At 40.4% G+C, this 21,451-nt stretch overlaps 1 protein-coding gene across 1 annotated transcript in view; it reads left to right on the top strand.

Moving 5' to 3' along the window:
- The first annotated feature begins 1,644 nt into the window (after positions 1 to 1,644).
- Positions 1,645 to 21,451, top strand: part of LOC145280225 (monocarboxylate transporter 6-like) — a 53,270-nt gene continuing 33,463 nt past the window's right edge. Inside the window, exon 1 of the mRNA XM_080132009.1 lies at positions 1,645 to 2,552. Coding sequence (XP_079988135.1) covers positions 1,679 to 2,552 — 874 coding nt within the window. The 5' untranslated portion in view covers positions 1,645 to 1,678. The remainder of the gene's footprint in view (positions 2,553 to 21,451) is intronic.

The following is a 21,451-nucleotide window of genomic DNA, read 5'->3' as shown; positions in this document are numbered from 1 at the left end:
CAAGCGTTTTACAAGGTCATATGATGGGCATTATCACCATAAGTTTCTTTCATTTCATCAAAAGTCTCCTGTGGTGTGAGTCCTTTCAAATACAAAAACCAGATCACTGCTTGACATTCAACAGGCTCCATTTCACACCTGACTCAGTTCAAAACCTGTAAAACAGAAACCACAATTAGTTCAGCGCTGTAATTTGCCACATAACCCGTAGAGATATAAATTATTGTACATGCAAAATTTCAGCTAGATCAGACAACTGGAAGTGGGTCAGGGGCATTACTTATTGCACGCCCCTCGTAATTACAAAATATTTGATATTTTTCCAAAACCTCTGACCTTTATGTCGGGGAGACTAAAACTTGCTGCTATGATTTCAAATTATCTGAAATAACAGCAAGGGGAGACTTGATTCCAAATATTCCTCATATGTTATATCTCCCCTCTTTGGTTTTCATACATAAAGTAAACTTCACCGTGTATAAGGATTACTTGATACTGGAGATATTCAAAATCTTACCCTATTTCCAAATGAGTGGAGATATAACATATGAGAAATATTTGGAATCAAGTCTAACCTTTCTGTTATTTCACATTATTTGAAACCATAGCAGCAAGTTTTGTCTCCTCTCCATCAAGGCCATAAGTTTTTAGGAAATATGTATGTCATCCACATACAGTACTGTTTCGCTGTTTCACAGCTCATCAGTGCGGATAGACAAGCAACTACCTCAAGCCAGGATTGAAACCAGACCGCCCAAATGACTGTCGGAGCTTCTAACCCGGGCGATATTCGGCTGCTGCTAGGAGGGCAGTGAATTAACAATGTTTGGACATTGTCCAAATACCTAAGCTCAATTTGTTTACACAAAGAGCGTCGTTTAATACGCTCATGGTAATTTGTATATCACTTCCCTATATGCTCAACATAAGATAGGGAGCATTATAGTCATCCCCATACAGTACTGTTTCGCTGTCTCACAGCTCATCAGTGCGGCTAGACAAGCAACTTCCGTTGTAAATATTGACTGTATGAGACTCTAAGAAAGCAACTCTTGCCATGGACGTGCGCCAGAAGCAGATATGCGTCATTTATATATATATATATATATATATATATATATATATATATATATATATATATATATATATATATATATATATATATATATATATATATATATATATATATTGGGAAGAAATCGCTCCGGGCAAGGCATGAAGTAACTTTTTGTAAGGAGGTAAACATAACTATTTCAAGGTTAAAAACAAACCAACGATAAATGTTCGATGGATAGATTCCGACCCAGAAAATAGCAATTCTGCCAGAAACATCGTTCATGGAATGCGAGGACTAAAGGACAAAATAAGTAAAGCGAGGGTTACGAATTCTGATGATTGATAATTGATTTAAAAAATAGTTGTACACGCGCTTGGAATGTTTTATTGTGGTTCACAGGACAATAAATGACACGGCCTATTGGCATATTGATTCTGGTCACGATAGATCAAATGGCGAAGAAAATGATAGCTTCACGAAAAAAACGTGATTATTTTATCTCCCCAGTTGTAATAGTTTGTAATTTTTTAAATATCATTTCGATTTTAAATTCCTCTTCTTCTTTTTTTTCTTTCTTTGTCAGGATCCATATTTTTCATCCCATAAAAATCCGGTGTCAAAATGTTCAAAATGCCCACATATTTCGTTCCTTTGAGATATGATCATCACACAAAGGACGCAGCAAGTCAAACTGCATGTTTGAAAACTAACAAGGATTCGCAGAGTGAACATTGTGATTTGGCATTGGAAATTAACCATGAGTCTGATGAAGTTGTCAGTCATGAAACCGCGGAGAACCTCTCGCAAAGTACGACGAGTTGCAATGACGACTCGTCAAATCCTGTTTTACTCGACGCCACGCAACTTTTTGCAAAGACCGATGATGTAAAACGGGGTGTCGACAACAAAGCATTTTCAAACAACGATGATAGCGATGCAGAAGAAGTTGTTACAAATAGACCACGCAAAAATTCTATTTTTCCGCAAGATACGTCATTATCCAAAGCCGTGTCTAAAACGTCCCTTAACGCGAGCGAAATGCAACATAATTTAAACAAGGATGACGGATTGTTAAAAGAAACGGAAAGTTTGAGTGAAGATATTTCTGATGTTGCTGATGAAAGGGGAAAGGGTGGTGGAGGAAAGGGGGATTCCGGTGAAAATGAGACGGTGAGTTCAAAAGAAGCAGACGATATTGTCGCAACGGAAATTTGCAAGGAAATCGAAGAGGAAGACTCGGATGGAGAAGTTGAGGATATGTTTTATGCTCTGTCGCGTAGCAGTATCGATCTTCGGATTAACGTTCGGAAAACGTACAAAGTATCCAAAATCAGAAAAACGTTCATCATCTTGTCCTGTTTCTTTATGCAAGTGTGTCTTGGGATGCTCTTCTCACTGGGAATCTTGTACGTCGACCTTCTGGATGCATTCGAAGCCGACCGATCAGTCACGAGCCTCGTACAATCTTTACCACTTGGACTAGCATACATTTTAGGTGAGTTCATTTTTTTTTTTAATCGTATTGTTTTATACCTGTTTTTCTGTGTAAAATGAACGCATCACGCAAACACAATATTAAAACAAAAATAAACTTATATATGTATATTACCTCTGTAAGTTTATCATTTGGTTTCTAAGACGGAGCCGAGGGGGGGGGGAGAGAGAGAGAGAGAGATAAAGAAAGGAGTGAGAGAGAGTGGGTGAGAGAGAGTGAGAGAAAAAGAGAAAAGGAGAGATTTCGTATTAGAAGTCCGACCCGCATGAGTTCGAAGATTTAAAAAAAAGCCTATTTTAATGTTTTTCACGACTAATGTTTCCCATTTTGGCTTCAATTTTACTTCAGCAAATAAGTTCTCAAAAATAAAGGAGCATCTTGTTGGAACTAATACATGATATATACATACGATTAATTGAATATTCCATTAAATTTCACCTGAGGATTCGATATATATATATATATATATATATATATATATATATATATATATATATATATATATATATATATATATATATATATATACACATATATATATATATATTTAAATAAGGGAGTAGTCACCAACAATGTGTATTTTTTAACATTATTTTATTATTCCGTGTCTTAGTTTTTCATTGAGAATTATGTTTGGATCATTGTAATAATGTTTTTAAGTCATTGAAATCGTTTACGCGCGTTTCAGATGGTCTGTGATGCGTCCTCGTCAGAAATTATTTTCAAATGTGTTGGAGATGTAAAAATGGCGATTTTCGAAGTTAATTTGAAGTTTTTCCAAGGGGTGGAGTCTTGTAACTGTTTATTATTCATTGGTATGCTGAATTTTTATTGCTCTTTTATTGGGCTTGTCCAGGGAGACGTTGACCTGGCTGTAGTCGCTATCTCTTTCTGCTAATGTTTTTTTCTTTTCCTTTAGGGTGGGGTAGGGTGTGTGTGTGTGTGTGTGTGTGTGTGTGTGTGTGTGTGTGTGTGTGTGTGTGTGTGTTTGCTTTTATTGGTTTGGGAATGTGTATATTGTTTTATAGTATTTTGGGGTTATTTGCTTCCTTAGGAAGGCGGCTGTGGTCCGAGGTCGTTACTAATGTGTATGTGTGGGGAGGGGAGGACTGGCTCTTCTGAAGTAAGGGTAGGGGTGCTTTCATTCTATTTTGATATTTATTTTTTGGATTCTTGGATTTTAGTATTGTGATTTTTCGTTTTAGTCTTTCCTTATATTATGTTTGTTTAGAAAGAGGGGTGTATTTAAAATAGGGGATTTTCTTTTTAATGTTTCTATTTATTTGTCTCCCCATGTGGGTATAGCCAGACCCAGGATCGGTTCCTAGTGTGGGGAAGATTTTGTTCCCCAGAGGGGGGGGGCATTGGAGGGGGTATAGGTATGGGAGGGGGATGATAGAAGGGATGATAGTCGTTTCAGTCATGAGGGGGTTCTCCTCCACTGACTGAGGAGGGAGCGAGGTGTTGGAACAGATATTATACTATGGTTCTAGGTGTCTCCTAGTGTTGTTGGTTTCGAGGTTAAGTAGGGTTAGTATTGTTCAGTGTGTTGTATTAGAGATAGGGGTGTTATGTCTGCGTGTGGTTGTATGCGCGCACGTGTGTGTGTTTTAATATGTCGGTTCTGATTTATGTGTGGGTGTGTATATGTGTATGTGCATGGGTGCGCATGCGAGTGTACCTTGCATTTCATGTTTTTGTGTGATGGTATTAGGTTCTGTTCAGTTCAGGAGTGAATCTGGTGATGAAGTGTTTTTTTCCTGTGTAAGTAAATAAAAATAATTGTCTGTTTGGAAGATTGGCATTATTTTGAAGCTGTTTCCACTGCATGTGTGTACGTGTTTTGAAACATAGAGGTGTCTGTTATCTGCAATTTTGATGTTGCTCTTATGTAAGGCCACTCTACTGCTGAAATTTTTGGTGGCGCCTATGTAGGATTTGTTGCATGTTGTGCATCTTAGTGCATATACTACATTTCTGGAGGTGCAATTTAGATCCTTTTTTATTTTGAAAGTTTGTGCTGGGTTTTCGAATGTGTATGTGTTACCTTCTATTATTATGTCACATACTCCACATCGCGGTTTGTTGCATTTTGTAACTCCTTTTGTAGTATGTGGGACGAGTTTTGAGGAAGTTAGGATGTGTTTTAAGTTTTTGGGTTGGCGTTTGCTTTTTATTATTTTTGTTGTTTTAAGTATGTTGTTTAGTTTGTCGTTCTGATTGAGGAGGATATGTTTTTTTTTGTTATCTGTGTGAATAGTTATGGGTTGTTTGTGTTGTGTGTAGAGACGTATGCTAGAATTTGTTCTTTGTTGTGTTCTTTTGGGGTTCTTAGTTGGTCTATTGGAATTTTTTCAGCCAGTTCAATACCTTTCTGTATTAGTGGTAGTGGGTATCCTCTTTTCCGTAGTGTTATTTGTAGTTCATTCAGTCTAGTTGAACGGAGGTGTCTGTCTGTTACTATGGTGCAGACTCTACGTGCTAGGGAGTAGGGTATTGATTTTAGACAGTTTTTAGGATGGTAACTTTGAAGTGGAGGTATTGTTGAGTGTCTGTGGGTTTGTGGTAGATGTCTGTGATTATGTTGTTGTTTTTTATTGTTACTAGGATGTCTAGGAAAGGTAGTTCTGTGGGGCTTTGTTCTAGTGTGAAGTTTATTTTTGGGTGTATATTTTGTAGCAAAGTGTGGAGTTCTTTGATATCCCCCATGAGGTTCTCCAGAGGATAAAGCAGTCGTCTAGGTATTTTTTCCAAGATTTTATGAAGAGTGTTTTTATATTGTGCCCGTACTATATATATAGCAGTAGAAGGATCCAACGTTCTCCGCGATTGAATCAGATCAACGCACATTCTACACTTCCAATATTTTTATTGTCATCGAAGTAGGTGAAATCGCCCATTTTTCAAAGAAATCGATTTATTACTTGCTTTAGTGTGAAACCCAACGCGGGACACAGGGGGGGACCTTCGAATCCGTTCCTGCAATGACATTGGAGTTCACATTGCACTGTAAAGAACCTACTTTTAATTCGATAAAATCAGTTTTATATAATAGTTTGAATTTAAGTTTAAAATTCAAAAGTCGAGTGTCATCATTCAGTTGTATTCTAAATAGAAATATCAAAGAACGTACTATTGATTTTATATGCTGTGCGCTTCTGCTTCTGCGGTGATAAAACTTCTCAAATGCACTTGTGATATTAGGCTGTATAAGGGCATTAAAGTTGGACTGTTTCTTTTTTAATCGGATTTTTTCAATTAGAAATTTTCGATAATTATCGGGGGCATACCGTTATAAAATCTATCTAAGAACACTGCCTAACACATAGAGTACATTTGTGTAAAATTTAAAAAAAAAAATCGGACCAGCCGTTTCGGAGTCTATAGGAAACGAATTCACACATCCATACATACATACATACAGTGCCTTATATCTATATATATATATATATATATATATATATATATATAAAGTAGTAGCGTTCGTGTGTCTGTGTGTACAACAACCAAAGAAATATAAAGGCCACGTGTGTGTACACTTCTCCTTGTGATGAAATATTAATGCCCATGTTAGGATACTTCTGTCAACGGAGACATTATATTCTATATGTACTTTCAATATATAGGATTCTTCAAACCACTTTTACATTATTGAGTTACAGTCATTAACATATCACATTAAATGAAATCTATTTAAATTACCTCGATGCCATTACTTATTCGACATAATAGTTTTGTTTCAACTGTACTAATTAAAACATTTTTCATTATTTAGTTTATTCAAATTTAAAGTTATATTTGATTTAATTTATTATATCTGAAATCTGAAACCGTTTTATTTTCAAACCAAAAACCAGAAAACCAAAAGGGGAAATAACTGTGATAGTTTACTTGAAAAATTACGTTATTAAATATTTCCTGTTTTTGTTTTCATTTCGAAATATTATTCTAAGCTGAATTATTATTATTCGTGTGCAAGCGATTCTATAAGTCACTCCATCGGTCCGTCGGTCCGTCTGTCGGTCGGTCGGTCTGTCAGTCTGTCCGTAACACTTTTGTGCTTGTCCTTTTTTGTTAAGATCAAAGGTTAATTGATGCTGTTCTTAGCTTTTCTTGGCCTTTTGGCCAAGATCAAAGTGTAGAATTATTTAATTGTAAATTTTTTCATTACGGAAATAAACTATATAAACAAGATCAAAGTGTAGTCTCTGTTCTCCCAGCTACCTCATTTTTGATTTTTTTCAAGAGGTCCGCCACTTGACCCACCAGTCAAGTTTAAGGCTTTCACTTTGGTCACTTTTGTGACTTTACAAACCTTTCTTAGTGAGACCGACCCCTCTTCGGGGAGTCTGGACCCTTTTCGCTCCCCCAGGACCGACGCCATTGTGTGGTAGTCTGGACCCAAAAACCGATCACTTCTTTGGGGGTTTGCTGTTCTCGAGACCGACAACACTTTCTTTGGTTGACGTGACCTGTTTGGGTTAGCTTAGCAATTTTTCTTTTGGGTACTTCGTTTCCTCCCCCCCCTCTGAGTTTGAAATGGTCTACTTTCTCCCCTCTTAATTGCCTGTGCAGCACTCTGACCTGCCAGGACCAAACTTTGTCTTCCTTCGCTGCTCTCCCAGTGGATTGAGCAGACCAGGTTCTCTTTTTCACTTCCTTGGGGTTGTTTATGGGTAGGGTGACGTGGGTAGTGCGGGTGGTTGGTTTCTGCTCCCCTCTCTGGGCAGAAATGTCTATCACCTCTCTCTCTTAATTGCGACGCGGCACTCTGACCCGCTAACACCCACTGCATCTTCCTTCGCTGCTCTCCTCCTTTGGGGGGGGATCTGAGCTGACTAACCTGACCTCCCCTCACGGGGATGTCAAACCACCTTTGCTTCTGACCTCACACACATTCCCCCCCCCCAATTTCCCTGCATATTTCTTTCTTCCCCTCTACACTTTGGTCCGCATCAGCGGCGGGTGCAGTTTTTTCCCACGATGCCGGGAAAAAGGGGTATACCACCCCAGATGCGCCACATTGCCCCTTTTGAGTACTCCCCATCAGAGGGAGTGTTGTATAATAAGGAGACAGTCAGTGAAAAAACTCGGAGAGAGACAGTCAGGCGTCTAGGAAGCGAGACGTCACTTCAAGGAAAAATGTGAGACTTTGAATTCTTGGTGATGGAATCATGGCCGGTCGTGTGAAGAATAAACCATCATGTGTTTTGTAAAGCTCGTCTTGTGTTTATGATTCTTACAAAAAGGTAAAGTTAAATTGTATTATATATGTGTGTTATAAAATGTCTTTTCATACACATCTCGACTTCTCATATTACAATGTGAATCTACATCATGTCTACACAATGTCTGAACACTATGTCCTCACTCAAAGAGCTTCTTCTTCTCTTTCTTCTTCTTCCATAAACACAATTAAAGAATGAACAGTTTTAATATATAAGAATCTCTCCTAACATGAACAATCTAAGTCTCTTACAACAAAATCTTTCTCTTTCGAAACATCTCTCTCTCTCTGAGTACTTCAACATCCCTCTTAAAAACTCTCGGAGTCTTTCTAAGCATCACACAAACACTCTAATAAGACAAACACTCTAATAAAACTCCCTTCTAATATAACCAATATGCAACACGAGCACCCACCACAAATGAAGTAGAGGAGGAGAAGGCGAGGGTAGGGCCGCAGCCCGCGGTGGCCCAGGCAGGTCCAACATCAGGAGAGCAACCAATCCCACCCCCGGCTCCCCACAAGGGCCACTCCCCAGATCGGGGAATCAACGAAGCGGCTGAGAAGGGAATGAGGTGCGATCTGGATGGTACACATCCTGCGACACCCCTTTCACCTCAATCTTCATCGGTCAGAGATAGCACTCCAACCCAGGCTCCCTAAGAGGACTGGTCCCGGATGGAAGCTACCATGCCTGCGGCGGATGAGGGACAGAGGTACCGCTCAAGTGATCCACAACTAGTGGCACCCTCTGAACCTCAATCCTGGTCTGCCGATGGCAACCGGGTCATCCCAGCTCCCCAAGAGGGCAATACCAAAAAGAACAGGGCTAAGAGAGATGAAGAGACCAGAAAAACGGAGGGTGTACCATGGCCAGTATCACCCACGGCTTCTCAGCCACCAGTCACCTTGAACAGCCCACCGCCTCCTCCAGGAGAGGATCCCTCAACCATGGATGGAGAGGATGAAAGCAGCATAGCAGAGAGAAACAAAAGGCACATGGAAGATGTGCTAGCTGCCCTAAGGAGTCTCAGCGGTGAAATCCAAAAGACTACCCCAAATGTTTCGCCCAAGAAGGACCAACAATTCAGAAGGAGCGAATCTCCAGCCAGGGGAGTTCCAAATCCAGGGAAATCAATGGCTGTGGAGAAACCTAACGTGAAGAACTCCCCCATAGGTGACTCGGCAACAAGATCACCGAGGAAAAAGAAGATGAGAAGTAACCAGGGAGTAAGACAAAGCCAGGAAGTAACATCCGACGCTGACTGGCCAGCTCTGACCCCCAATAAGGCCAATACCAAGCTGTAGTAACAACCAAAAACGATGCCAGCAGATCCACGTCCAAGGCCGTCCAACCCACCACAAGAGCAGGCAACAGCATGGGGCATGAAGATGCAGCAGGAAAACCTGACTCCGGAAGGATATAGGGAACTCTTTAACTCAACGTACAAGGAGTACACGGTGGGCAACGTTATCCAACTCCTCCCAGGCCAGATCGAGGAGTTGGAGAAAAGAGTTCTCTCGCTAATTACGTCAGACCTCAGGACCCAGAGTTTTACTGGGGTCGACAGGGACAGTATGTTAGCACTCCTCCTGGAGCTAAATATTTCAGCCAGCTAAATCTGCAGGAGGAGCTACGCCATGTGGGACGTGCTGCTACCCAGTCAATGATGCAGTAAGGCTCGCGAGCACCGACCACTGGGGTAAAAGAATAAGACTCCAACCGGAGTACTTAAGCAAGAGGAAGACCAACGTCTCTGTGCTGAACATTCCAGTCTACATGGGCGCCAAGCAGATCGGGGCGATCCTAAGTCAGTATGGAGATGTGGAAACCATAACACCAGTCCACAGCCAACAAAACGTTATGACCGGAGAACACAAGGTTAGAATGGTCGTAGACAAGGCTGAATTTGAAAAAATCCCAGCCATGTTGAAATTCGGAGATTGAACCATGACCCTCATAGTGGAGGGCAGGAAGCCCCTCTACTGGCACTGCCAAAAACAAGGACACATGGCCAAGGACTGCCCCAAAGGACTCCTGGCCACAGTCCCTCCAAAACTGCAAGGGTTGACCCCAACCATAAAGCCAATCCAAACCCCGGCTGCAGCCCAACCAACTTCTGCCACAGCCAAACCAGGTCAAGCAGCAGAGGCTGGATGGTCGACGGTCACTAGGAGGGGCAGACGTCCCCTATGTGTGCCTGAACAAACAGTGACCATCGACAAACCAGACCACACACCCATGGACATCCCGGCGCCATCTTCCTCGAACAAGAAGAAACTTCAAGACTCAGAGGACGAGGTCACGCCGGAAGAAGAGGAGACCACAGCATCAGCAGTGGTAGAAACAGCAAATGCAGCAGAGACAGAAGAGAGAAAGAAGACAAAGAGGAGGAAGAGCAGGAAGACGAAGGGAAACACCCCCACCCCAAAAGACAAAGTTTCAAACGCTGAGGCTGATCTCACCACAACCCGAACCCCCAAACAGCCAGAGCAAAAAGCCCCCTCCATCCTCAAACCCTCCAGAACTCTAGCACGCAACCCATCCCCAGAAAGGTCGACCAACGACCCCAAAAAATCAACACCCCTAACACCAAACACCCCAACACCCGACACCCCCTTCCTCTACTCCCCCTGCTCCACTTCTCCTCCAGACAAGAAAAAAACCACCCCACCAATCCACAGGAACGGAATAAAAGACTTCCATTCCTGAAAGGCTAGCAGAAGGTCCGTTACAACCGACTAAGGAACTTTACTTATGTCGGTGGTGACAATATCACCGATCCCACCAAGTTCAAAGACGCTCCCTTGTTGACCACATTTGTTAGGGTCAACAAGGATGCCAGGATGGAGGCTCTCTGGGTCATGATAGATGCAATCCCGGGCCAGCAGCTGGTGGACACGGAGCATCCTTCGCTGAACAATTTAGTTTTCAAATGTGACGGCAGAGTCCCTGTTTACATCCACCCCTCCTTTTACAAGGCACTCAAACTAACCTTTCCCTTGGACGTGGGAGGTGTGGCCAAGAATGGATCACCCTCAGCTGAATTACTAACCGGAAGCCTTGGACAAGCCTGCCACGTCCCCATCCCCCAAGGATTTCAGGCCCATGTATGACACTGAATAAGGTAGGTGACCATGGCTTTAAACTTGGCTACTTATAATGTGAGGGGCCTCAGATGTCGAAGCAAGGCTGCGCGCGTGCTGAGAGATTTGGTGTCCCTCAAGGTAGATATTGCCGCTATACAGGAGACCCACTTTATTTGTGATGGGGTTGTCAGCTGCTGGTGAACGATTACGATATTTACTCAGCATATGGCAATACCTATAGTCGGGGAATCTCCTTGCTAGTTAATCGCACCCTATCAGCATCGGTGAATGTTGTTCACGTGGATGAGGACTGGCGGGCGATTGTCGTCGATGTTGCCATTAATAGCAGTGTGTTTCGGATAGTCGCAGTTTACGATCTGGTCGACAGATTTTGCATGGATCATCCGGTGTGGGAGATGTGGATGTGGCATCCTAATGTGCCTTCCCATTCAAGTACTTTCTTAGATTGGATGTTAGTCAGAAGAGGCGATGTAGACTTCATATCTTGCCCAACGTTCCACTTTTTAGGACACTCGGACCATAAACTTGTTATGGCCCATTTGAACTTGAGCTTTAGGCCTAAACTGGCCGGATACTGGAAGTTCAACAGCACCTTGTTGGAGCTGGACGACTACCGGTTCAAAGTTACAGAGTTAATCCAGCGGGCATTAGTGGGGGCGGTTACCAGGAGTAAGTTGTGGGTTAGTCTCAAGGCTAAGATTAGATGCTTCTCGGTCCAGTACAGCCAACGCCTTGTGCTAGATAAGGCTAAGGCCAGGAAGCGTATAGAGAATAGGCTGACCCGGGCGGTGGAGGGGGGGACCCCCTAGAGATAGTGCTAGCTAAACAAGACTTCAACCACTTGGCTAGTGAGCGGTACAAAGGCCAGATAATTAGGGCTAGGTTAATGAAAGTCTTGAACGAGGCTGTTCATGTAGACACTGTGGAATGTAAGGCTGCTTGAAGGTGCGGCTTGGACAGGTACATTCAAAAAGTAAATAACCTGGAAGGGCACGCCCTCATGTCAATACGGGAGATTTGCGAGGGATTTCGGAAGCATCTATCGGAGCACTTCACCCAACTACCCAGACTCAGGGTTGAAGAGTTTGGCAGCTATTTGGCTGACTCGCCCCGCCTGATGGCTGCACAAGCGAGGGGGGGCACCAATATGGATACCCTCAGCTAGGGGGCCACCAATATGGATACCCCCAGCACTGCTCTCCAAGAGGACGACTCCCCAACAGGAGGATCAAAAACAACCACTGATGGGACATACCGCCCGGATATGACAACATTGGACGCTCCCCAGGAGGGGGAAAATTTATCAACAGCTGCCCCCGAGGGCGACTCCCTCCAAATGGGAGCAAATGTGATGATCTTGTCATGGAACATGAGATACTTACTGCATTGAAGCAGGTCGGCTGCAACAAGTCCCCGGGGCTTGATGGTCTACCCTACGAATTCTACTTGAGGCTGTCGCCCATGTTGGTCCCTATTCTGAAGGATATGTTCAACCATTGGTTTCTTCAGGGTTCCATACCTGGGCAGGTGACCAAGGGAGTGATCACATTGCTGAGGAAAGGTCAACGGCATGGTGGGGAGTAAGACTTAGACAATTTCAGGCCCTTCACTCTGCTAAACAAAGAGTTAAAGATTTTGGCCAAGGTTCTTGCAAATCGGTTTAAAAAAAAAATCAGCCTTGTGCCTAATTTGCTCGGTGGGGAGCAAATAAATATCAACCGCACATATAAGACCTTGGTCAATGTAGGGGCAACCCTTTATACGAATTGTCACTATTCAGCTCCCCTACTCCCCAGGAAGTTGGTCCTCATTTCCCCGTCACTCCTCACATTAAAAATCGGCCTTGTGCCTAATTTGCTCTGGTGGGGGAGCAAATAAATACCCTTTTTATGGCCTTTTGGCCAAGATTAAATTGTAGTATCTGTTCTTACTACATGCTGTACTGCTGTACTTATTGTGATATAAAGTGGGGGATCAATTTTCTGTATTAGTTTAATGTAAAATGCTCACCCACTTTACAACCAGCCAGTCTCAAAGTCATTCGATTAATTCTCCAGATCATTCAAGTTGTTTTTGAAGGATTCCAGTTATTCAGTTAAGCATTCAAGTCATTCTTAAGGTCATTCAATTCATCCTTAAGTTCATTAAAATCATTCTAAGTCATTTACTTTTTATTTATTTAAGTCATTTCAACCCATTTTTCGGTCATTTTAGTTTATCTTTAAGAATTTCATGTCAATCCTACATTCATGCATTCATTTATTACATAAGAGCATGCGACTAATGTCTATTAGCCTTGTTTTTATTTTTAATTCGGAGGAAATTTTTTTCGCTTATTCTTAATTTTTAAGTAACCTTTTTCATTTGTTAGAAAAAAATAAAACTAATGTCCCCATTTACTTGCATCCTCACGAGGGCAGAGTTAGTCAGAGACATATGTGAACAAAATCCATCATCCCTTGCTCTTTTTTTGTTTATAAAATTTAATCGGTGTTGCCCGGGATTTATTATAATAATTATACCATAGCAAGTGTGTTTAATTGCCTGCAAAACAGATTTTCTTTATAATTTATTTAATATCTTAAATTAAAAATGGTCAATTTTTACGAAGTGACCCAGCGTCATTTAACCCCTAGAAAAAAATGATCAATATAAAGTTTCTTTCCAACTCCTCAAAAAACTTGAAAATGACGACTTTTAATGGTTTTCGATGGTGCTGAAAACGAATATCACATTAAAATTTGGGGCAGTAATATGAAAAATTACTTTTTCAAAAAGTGGGGATCACTTTCCTATATACATTTAACGTAAAATGGGCACCCACTTTCTAACCATCTAATAATTTCTTCATATCATAAAACAAATTTAACTGTGATATTCGTTTTCAGTACCACTGAAAACCGGCGTTATTTTTTAATAAGAGATTCATTTATTTTTTCATAATTTAGGACGTAAATAATGCTGTCAGTAAGCTTACACGAGTGGTCGGTTTACAAAATATATATTTGTGTTTCATTTTTTTTTTTTTTTAAGTGGGTATTCAATTATAAAATTTGTATCGTTTTTACCAGGTGCCTCTGTAGTTTACTTAACCGCCTCCTAATGTAAACAGAATTTTTGTGAAATGTTAAACTGCAGAGGCACCTGTTCACAACTATACAAGTTGTATAATGGAAAAAGAACGAAAAACAAAAGTATGCTTTTGTAAACTTACTAACAGCATAATTAGTGTCCTAAATTATGAGATGAAAAAATGAACGCATCTCTTAGTAAAAAAAAAAAGCGCCAATTTTCGGTTGTACTGAAAAGGAATATCACAGTTAAATGTGTTTTATGATATAAAGAAATTACTAGGTGACCAGAAAGTGGGTGGTCATTTTACGTTAAATTTATATAAGAAAGTGATCCCCCACTTTTTGAAAAAGTAATTTCTTCATATCATGAAAACTACTTATCTGCCTCAATTTTAAACGTAATATTCGTTTTCAGCACCACCGAAAATCATTAAAAGTCGTCATTTTAAAGTTTTTGAGGGAGTTGGAAAGAAACTTGACATTGACCCCAAAAATCAAGACCTGGTTTTTTGTGGTCTAATACGTTTAAGCAGTCTTTATAAATAATATGAAAGAAGAAATTTTGAAAAAAAAAACTTAACATTTTAGCGTAGGGTATAACTTTTCTATATAAATTTCACGTAAAATGAGCACCCACTGTTTGGCTACAAAGCGTTCAACTAGACATGTTATCTCTAGCATTTTTTTCAAGTTTGGCGATCGAGGGGGGGGGACAAAACATGACAAATACAAAAAATTTTTAGGTTTTTGTGGTGGTGGGGGGCGGGAATTACATTTGAAACATAAAATGACGATAAATTTAATTAATTTTTATGAAACCATTCTGTACTTACTTGAAATGGATGGCTCTCGTCTTGGGGAGGCTCGATGTTTTGACAAGCTTCTGGGTTTGACCTTTACTCCTGATCTGAAATGGAACACGTACATCAAATCTGTTGCCAAGGACGCTGGGAAAATCGTGGGATCCTTCTACCGCTCCAGAAGATATCTCACTACTAATGCAATTCTCTATCTGTATAAAAGCCAAGTACGTCCAAGGATGGAGTACTGCTGCCACATCTGGGCAGGAGCTGCTAAAAACAGCCTATCCTGCCTTGACAAAGTACAAAATAGACTTTGTGGCTTACTGGGGGATGCTCTCTTCTCTTCCCTGCAACCTCTCTCCCACAGAAGAGATGTTGCGAGCCTGTCTTTGTTTTACCATTATTTCCATGGCAGGTACTCGTCTGAGCTCCAATCCCTCATCCCCCTCGCCAATCTTTCACAAGAAACACCCATCTGGCTGAAACTACTGTCAATATTTTCCCCACTCTTTATCTGTGCCTAAATCCAAACGTAGATTCCATTAGCAAAGCTTATTTCTTAGAAGTGCACGCCAGTGGAACTCTCTGCCGCTTGCCTGTTTCCCACCTGACTACAACTTGGACGTCTTCAAGCCCAACATAAACAAACTCCTGATAAACCGCCCCCTTAAGTAAGACACTCTATCAAAATCCCCAATACTAATGATTACTACAATACTATCTCATTGATTACTGTACACGCAATAACCCTTATCCCTGAGTGGTCTTCGGGCCTTGATAAGTGGTGACCCCCATGTAAAAAAGAAAATATATATATATATATATATATATATATATATCAATTTGCTACATGAATACGCTATGCTATGTTTCCACCAAAAGATGTTTAGGAATAAAGAATGGTACTTCCAATATGATGGAGCACCTCCCCACTATCATCATGACGTAAGAACCTATCTTGATACTCACCTGCTAAACAGATGGGTAAGACGAAGAGGAAGTATCGAGTTCTATCCATGGTCACTGGATTTTTTGCATGTTAAACAAAAGATTCTCTTTTTTTTCTTTTTTTTCCATGGGGATCACCACTTATCAAGGCCCGGAAGCCACTCGGGGATAAGGGTTATTTTTTGTACAACAATCAATGGGATAATATCGTAGTAATAGTTGGTATTGGAGATTTGATAAAGTGTCTTACTTAAGGGGGCGATTAATCAGGAATTGGTTTATGTTGGACTTGAAGACATCCAAGTTGTAGCCAGGTGGGAAACAGGCAAATTGAAGAGAATTATACAGGCATGCACTTCTAAGAAAAAAGCTATGTTCATGGAATCTACATTTTGATTTAGGCACAGATAAAGAGGGGGGGGATTACTGACAGTGGTTTTAGCTAGATGGGTGTTTATCATGAAAGATTGGTGTGGGGGGACCAGAGATTGGAGCTCGAACGAGCACTTGCCATGGAAATAACAATAAAACAAAGACAGGCTTGCAACATTTCTTCTGTGGGAGATCGGTTGCAGGGAAGAGAAGAGAGCATCCCTCACTAAGCCACGAAGTCTATTTTGTACTTTGTTAGGGCAACAGACTTGATATACGTGTTCCATTTAAGATCAGGAGTAAAGGTCAAACCCAGGAGCTTGTCAAAACATGAAGCCCCCCCCAAGACGAGAGCTATCCATTTTAATTGATGTTAGATGAGGAACAGAGCGTTGATTATGTGAAGTTAGGAGCTTGGTTTTAGATGCATTAAAAGTAACTGGCCATCTCTTCCCCCACTGAACCACACGCTCAAGATCAGAGGAATCAGAGAGAGCTTTGTCATTTACAGCCTTTGATGTGTTGCCGTAGATGGTCGTGTCATCAGCATAGATGTCAACGAATGATTTAAGTATGTGTTTTGGGGAATCATTGATGTTGATCAGGAAGAGAGTTGGGCCCAGGATGGACTCCAGCATTAATACTGTGGGCCTCTGATTGCTGCCCATCAACCATTACTCTTATGAACCTATCAGAGAGAAATGATTTAATTATTGAGAAAACATTTCCAGTTATACCGTAGCTGGAAATCTTGTGAAGTAGGCCTTATGCCAAACCTTATCAAAGACCTTTGATATGTCAAGAGCAATGCCCTAGAATGGAAGCCTTTGTCGAGAGATTCACTAATTCTATGGGGTATAACTGTTAGCACATCAACTGTAGATCTAGCAGAATGGAAACCATATTGCATGTCACTAAGGAGGTTATTCCTGCTGAGGTGGTTGACTACTTCTTTATTTAATATGGATTCCAGTAATTTACTCATGACACACAAGAGACTTATTGGTCTGTACTGAGAGGGAGATGACTTATCACCTGAGTTCTTAATATATATATAGCTCTTGTCTGTATTTTTGAGATGAGATGTTTTCATTGATTGAGATTGTTGGACTGACTTCCTCATCTTAGTTGTTATCGTCACAATGTTTCGGCCGTTTTGCCCTCCGACCTTCATCAGGTGTTGTTAGGAGTCTCGAACCTAACCCTTTATTATTATTACGGGGGTACCGTGTTCGGACTCCAGCTAGGCTCTGGGACATAGTTGCTGATTCTCTGTTTTGAATGTTACTTTTCACTGCCTTCGTTCAGGATTAAACTCAGCACCTTTGGGTAACTATAACAACGTCTAGGACCACTCGGCCATATGTCACTAGGACTAGAATTGCCGAAACGTTGTGCCGATAACAACCAAGATGAGGAAGTCAGTCCGACAATCTCAATCAATATATAGCTCTCTTGCACTTTTATTACTCTTTTACAGTGGTTGCTGGCAGTTCTGAAGGCAGCTTTAGTCTCAGTACATCTATTACGTTGGTAGCTATGGAAAAAGTGATTTGTGTGTGCGATGGCAGCAGCACATTCAGGGGAGAACCATGGCTGGCTGTTAGGTTTTTGTTGGAATTTGTTTAATGGTATGAATCGGTATATGCCTACAATTAACCATTCGGTCAGATCTAATACTATAGAGGATACATCCTTTTTAAACATGGAATGCAGAGGTAGATCAGATATGAATGTACGGAAGCTATCCCAGTCAGCCATAGAGTATTGATATACAGTACGGTGGAGAGGTACATCTGAAGATTTATTGTATTAACGGGAATTTTATCGTCACGTTCAACGAATTTTATCCCGTTGTACGAGACTAAGTGTTCTAAAGAAATTTAATCACAAAAAAAGGCCACGGTAAACCGGTATAAATTTTATCAGAAAGAAAAATAGGAAAGGAAGGAAATGTATAGTTCGGCTGGGCTGCCAAATCAGTGCCTCTGGCGGTTCATAAAGAACACTTATAACAAATATACTTTTTACTTGCTTTTTTTTTCTTTTGGCAAATCAAAGTTTTCAAAACCGCTCTGGTGCTTTAATTCGAAGGTCGCAACACCGCTCTGATGTAAAGAAGAGGCTGCATAACTACTTTGTTGTAATTCCAAAGTCGCAACACCGCTCTGGTATTTTTAAAAGCCCAACACCGCTCTGGTTTTTTCAAAAGCCTAACACCGCTCTGGTTTTTTCAAAAGCCTAACACCGCTCTGGTCTTTTCAAAAGCCTAATACTGCTCTGGTGTTTTCAAAAGCCTAACACCACTCTGGTTTTTTCAAAAGCCTAACACCACTCTGGTTTTTTCAAAAGCCTAACACCACTCTGGTTTTTTCAAAAGCCTAACACCACTCTGGTTTTTTCAAAAGCCTAACACCGCTCTGGTGTTTTCAAAAGCCCAATACCGCTCTGGTGTTTTCAAAAGCCTAACACCGTTCTGGTTTTTTCAAAAGCCTAACACCGTTCTGGCATTTTCAAAAGCCTAACACCGCTCTGGTGTTTTCAAAAGCCTAACACCGCTCTGGTGCCTTCCTTTTCTTCTGCCAGTCTCTTGTGTTTTTTTTTGTTTTTTTTTTCCCTTCTTCCTTTTATCGAATATTGCGAGACACAGCCAGAAGTAGTAGCACCAGATTCACCGAGAGAGGGGGAGAAAAGAAGGGGAGAAAGAGAGAAGAAAATACACCAATTAGAGGGGGAAAAGGAAGGGGATGTAAATAAAGAAAAATAGAAATAAAATTTCTACACTCTCCTAATTAAAAAAGAAAACAAAGAGAAAAAAGAAAACTCCAAAAAATGTAATTAACACCAAAGGAAATCAGGATATCTGTCTTTAACAGACCTTCGCGCTCGAACAGTTTTCGACTGAAATTCGCTATGAATCTCTTCTTCACCTACATTATCGCTAGAATCAAGAGATGGTACTTGGTACGAATGTGAAATAGTGAGCTCCAAGGGGTACATATGTTTGATAGAATGTTCCTGGAATCCATCTCCTTTCTTAACCTGTACAGAACGAACCATTCCATCGCTCCCATAGTTGAGCTTTACTACCCTTCCTAAGGACCAATAAGGTCTAGGTTTAGTAAAAAAATTTTATTAATACAACATCTATCCTGATCTTATTTTCAAAATTGGATTGATACAAGTCTTTTGACAATTCCCTTAAACTTAATAAGTACTCTTCGTACCATAACAATTTAAACTTTTCCAACAAGGAATCTCTACCCTTTAAACTTTCTATTAGATCATTACGAGTAGGAGGACTCGCAGCAAAAGCATCGAGATTCAAAAACACTGTATTTCCATGGAAGGGACGAATGAATGCACTAGGGGTGATTACTTCCAAACTGGAATCGTCAGAGCAACGATAGGTTAATGGTCTTTCGTTTATGGATTTTACTAAGTCAGATAGTACCGTCAATAGTTGGAAATAATCCAACTTATTACGTCCTATGACCTTAAACAAACAATTTTTAACTGTCTTAATCAACCTTTCCTATACCGCTCCAAACCAAGCTGAATACATCGGAATAGTAAGGTGTTTTATACTACAAGTATCGTTACTTCCCTTAAACTCATTAGACACAAACACTTTATTAATCAAGTCGCAACCGGCGACGAAGGACAAGGCGTTATCTGAGTAAATGTGTGAGGGTACACCAAACTGATTAAAAAATCTTAAGAAAGCCAACACTATTGAATGGGTAGACATAGCAGGTACTAATTCCAGATGGATTGCTCTGATATTAAAACAAGTGAAGATTAAGATATACATTTTCTTAACTTCACTATTGTCTACAACCCACAAATGACCAGTAAAATCTATCCCCGTGTATAGAAAAGGTCTAACAAGATTTACTCTATGTTTAGGTAAATTAGTTACCTTCGGATATCTAAAAGACAAGGCATTATACTTTTTACACAAGGCACAACTAGCCAGGAGAGTTTTAATTTCCTATCTAGTTTTGGGTATCCAAAACCCAGCAGTACGCAATTTACTAAGAGTTGCAGCAATACCTAAGTGTTTACAGTTAATATAACAATCAATTATTATCAAATCCGTAATATGACAAGATTTTGGTAACAAAATAGGATGTTTCACATCAATAGAAAACTAGTCAGAACTATCGATTCAACCACGACACCGTATTAAACCCTTTTCTTCTAAAAACAAATTGAATTTCGATACCAACTGAGGTATCTCTTCTGTTATGATTTAATTTATTGTTAAGAGTTATCCCCCTTGGGATTGACATTCATAATAAAAGCGCCCTCTGTTTCATTTTCCCGCTCGATCCTTTCAAGAGCGTACGTGTATTTTACAGTTAATAAAACCTTTCTAAAAGGCAATTCTTTACTTACTGATACTATTCACTTCAATTTTATTAACTGTAAAAAAAAAAAAAAATAATGGATCGAATCTTACGTCCCGACAGATTCGAGGTGGAACCTACATGCCCTAATTCCGAAAAATCCTATAGGCATTGGAAATTAACCCTCCAGAATTATATCCGCTCACATAATAACGGATTAATCGAAAACACTTCAGATAATTTCTTTGCCTTGATCAATTGTATTTCAGCCTCTGTTTTCGATTTAATAAGCGATAAAACCGACTACGATAGTGCATTAAGAACATTCGACGCCGCTTATTTAAAACCTGAAAATATTGTTTATAATAGATATCGATTGATGACGACGAAGCAACAAACAACACAAAATATAGATGCCTTCATACTACAATTGGAAATGCTTGCCAAAACATGTAACTTCGAAGCGGTTTCTGCTGAAGAAAACAAAAATCAATACATTCGGGAAGCTTTCATCGGTGGAATTTCTTCTTCGTCCATCCGACAACGACTGTTAGAAAAACCCATCCTGACTTTACAAGACACATATGCCACGGCCAGATCTCTTGAACAAGCAGAAAAGCATTCGATAAGCTACGCAAATAACTTTACTGTAGCAGCTACAAATAATCCTTCGGGCTACAATCGTATAGCTGTGACTAAAGAAAATATGCATCCAAAAGGGGTTTGTTTTTTCTGTGGAAAATCACGTCATCCTCGATATTTATGTCCTGCACGAAACGCCGAATGTAAAAAATGCAAAAAAAAATGGTCATTGGGCTAAAGTGTGTAAATCTTCTATTTCTAACACTCATACTGCTGTTCTTTATGACGACTCTGACTACCCCTCACCTTCTCTATCCTGACTAGGAACTAACTCCAAAGATGTCACATTCACTCAATGCCAAATTAACGGGCACTTCGTGAACGCTATGGTGGACTCCGGCAGTGTAAAAACATTCATTAATGAAAATAC

Source organism: Euprymna scolopes, chromosome 7 (assembly GCF_053919585.1).
Source record: "Euprymna scolopes isolate OS-2025 chromosome 7, ASM5391958v1, whole genome shotgun sequence".
In the NCBI taxonomy this organism is placed as follows: Eukaryota; Metazoa; Mollusca; class Cephalopoda; order Sepiida; family Sepiolidae; genus Euprymna; species Euprymna scolopes.
The sequence above is the reverse complement of the archived record's forward strand: the minus strand, read 5'-3'. Positions and strand labels throughout refer to the sequence as shown.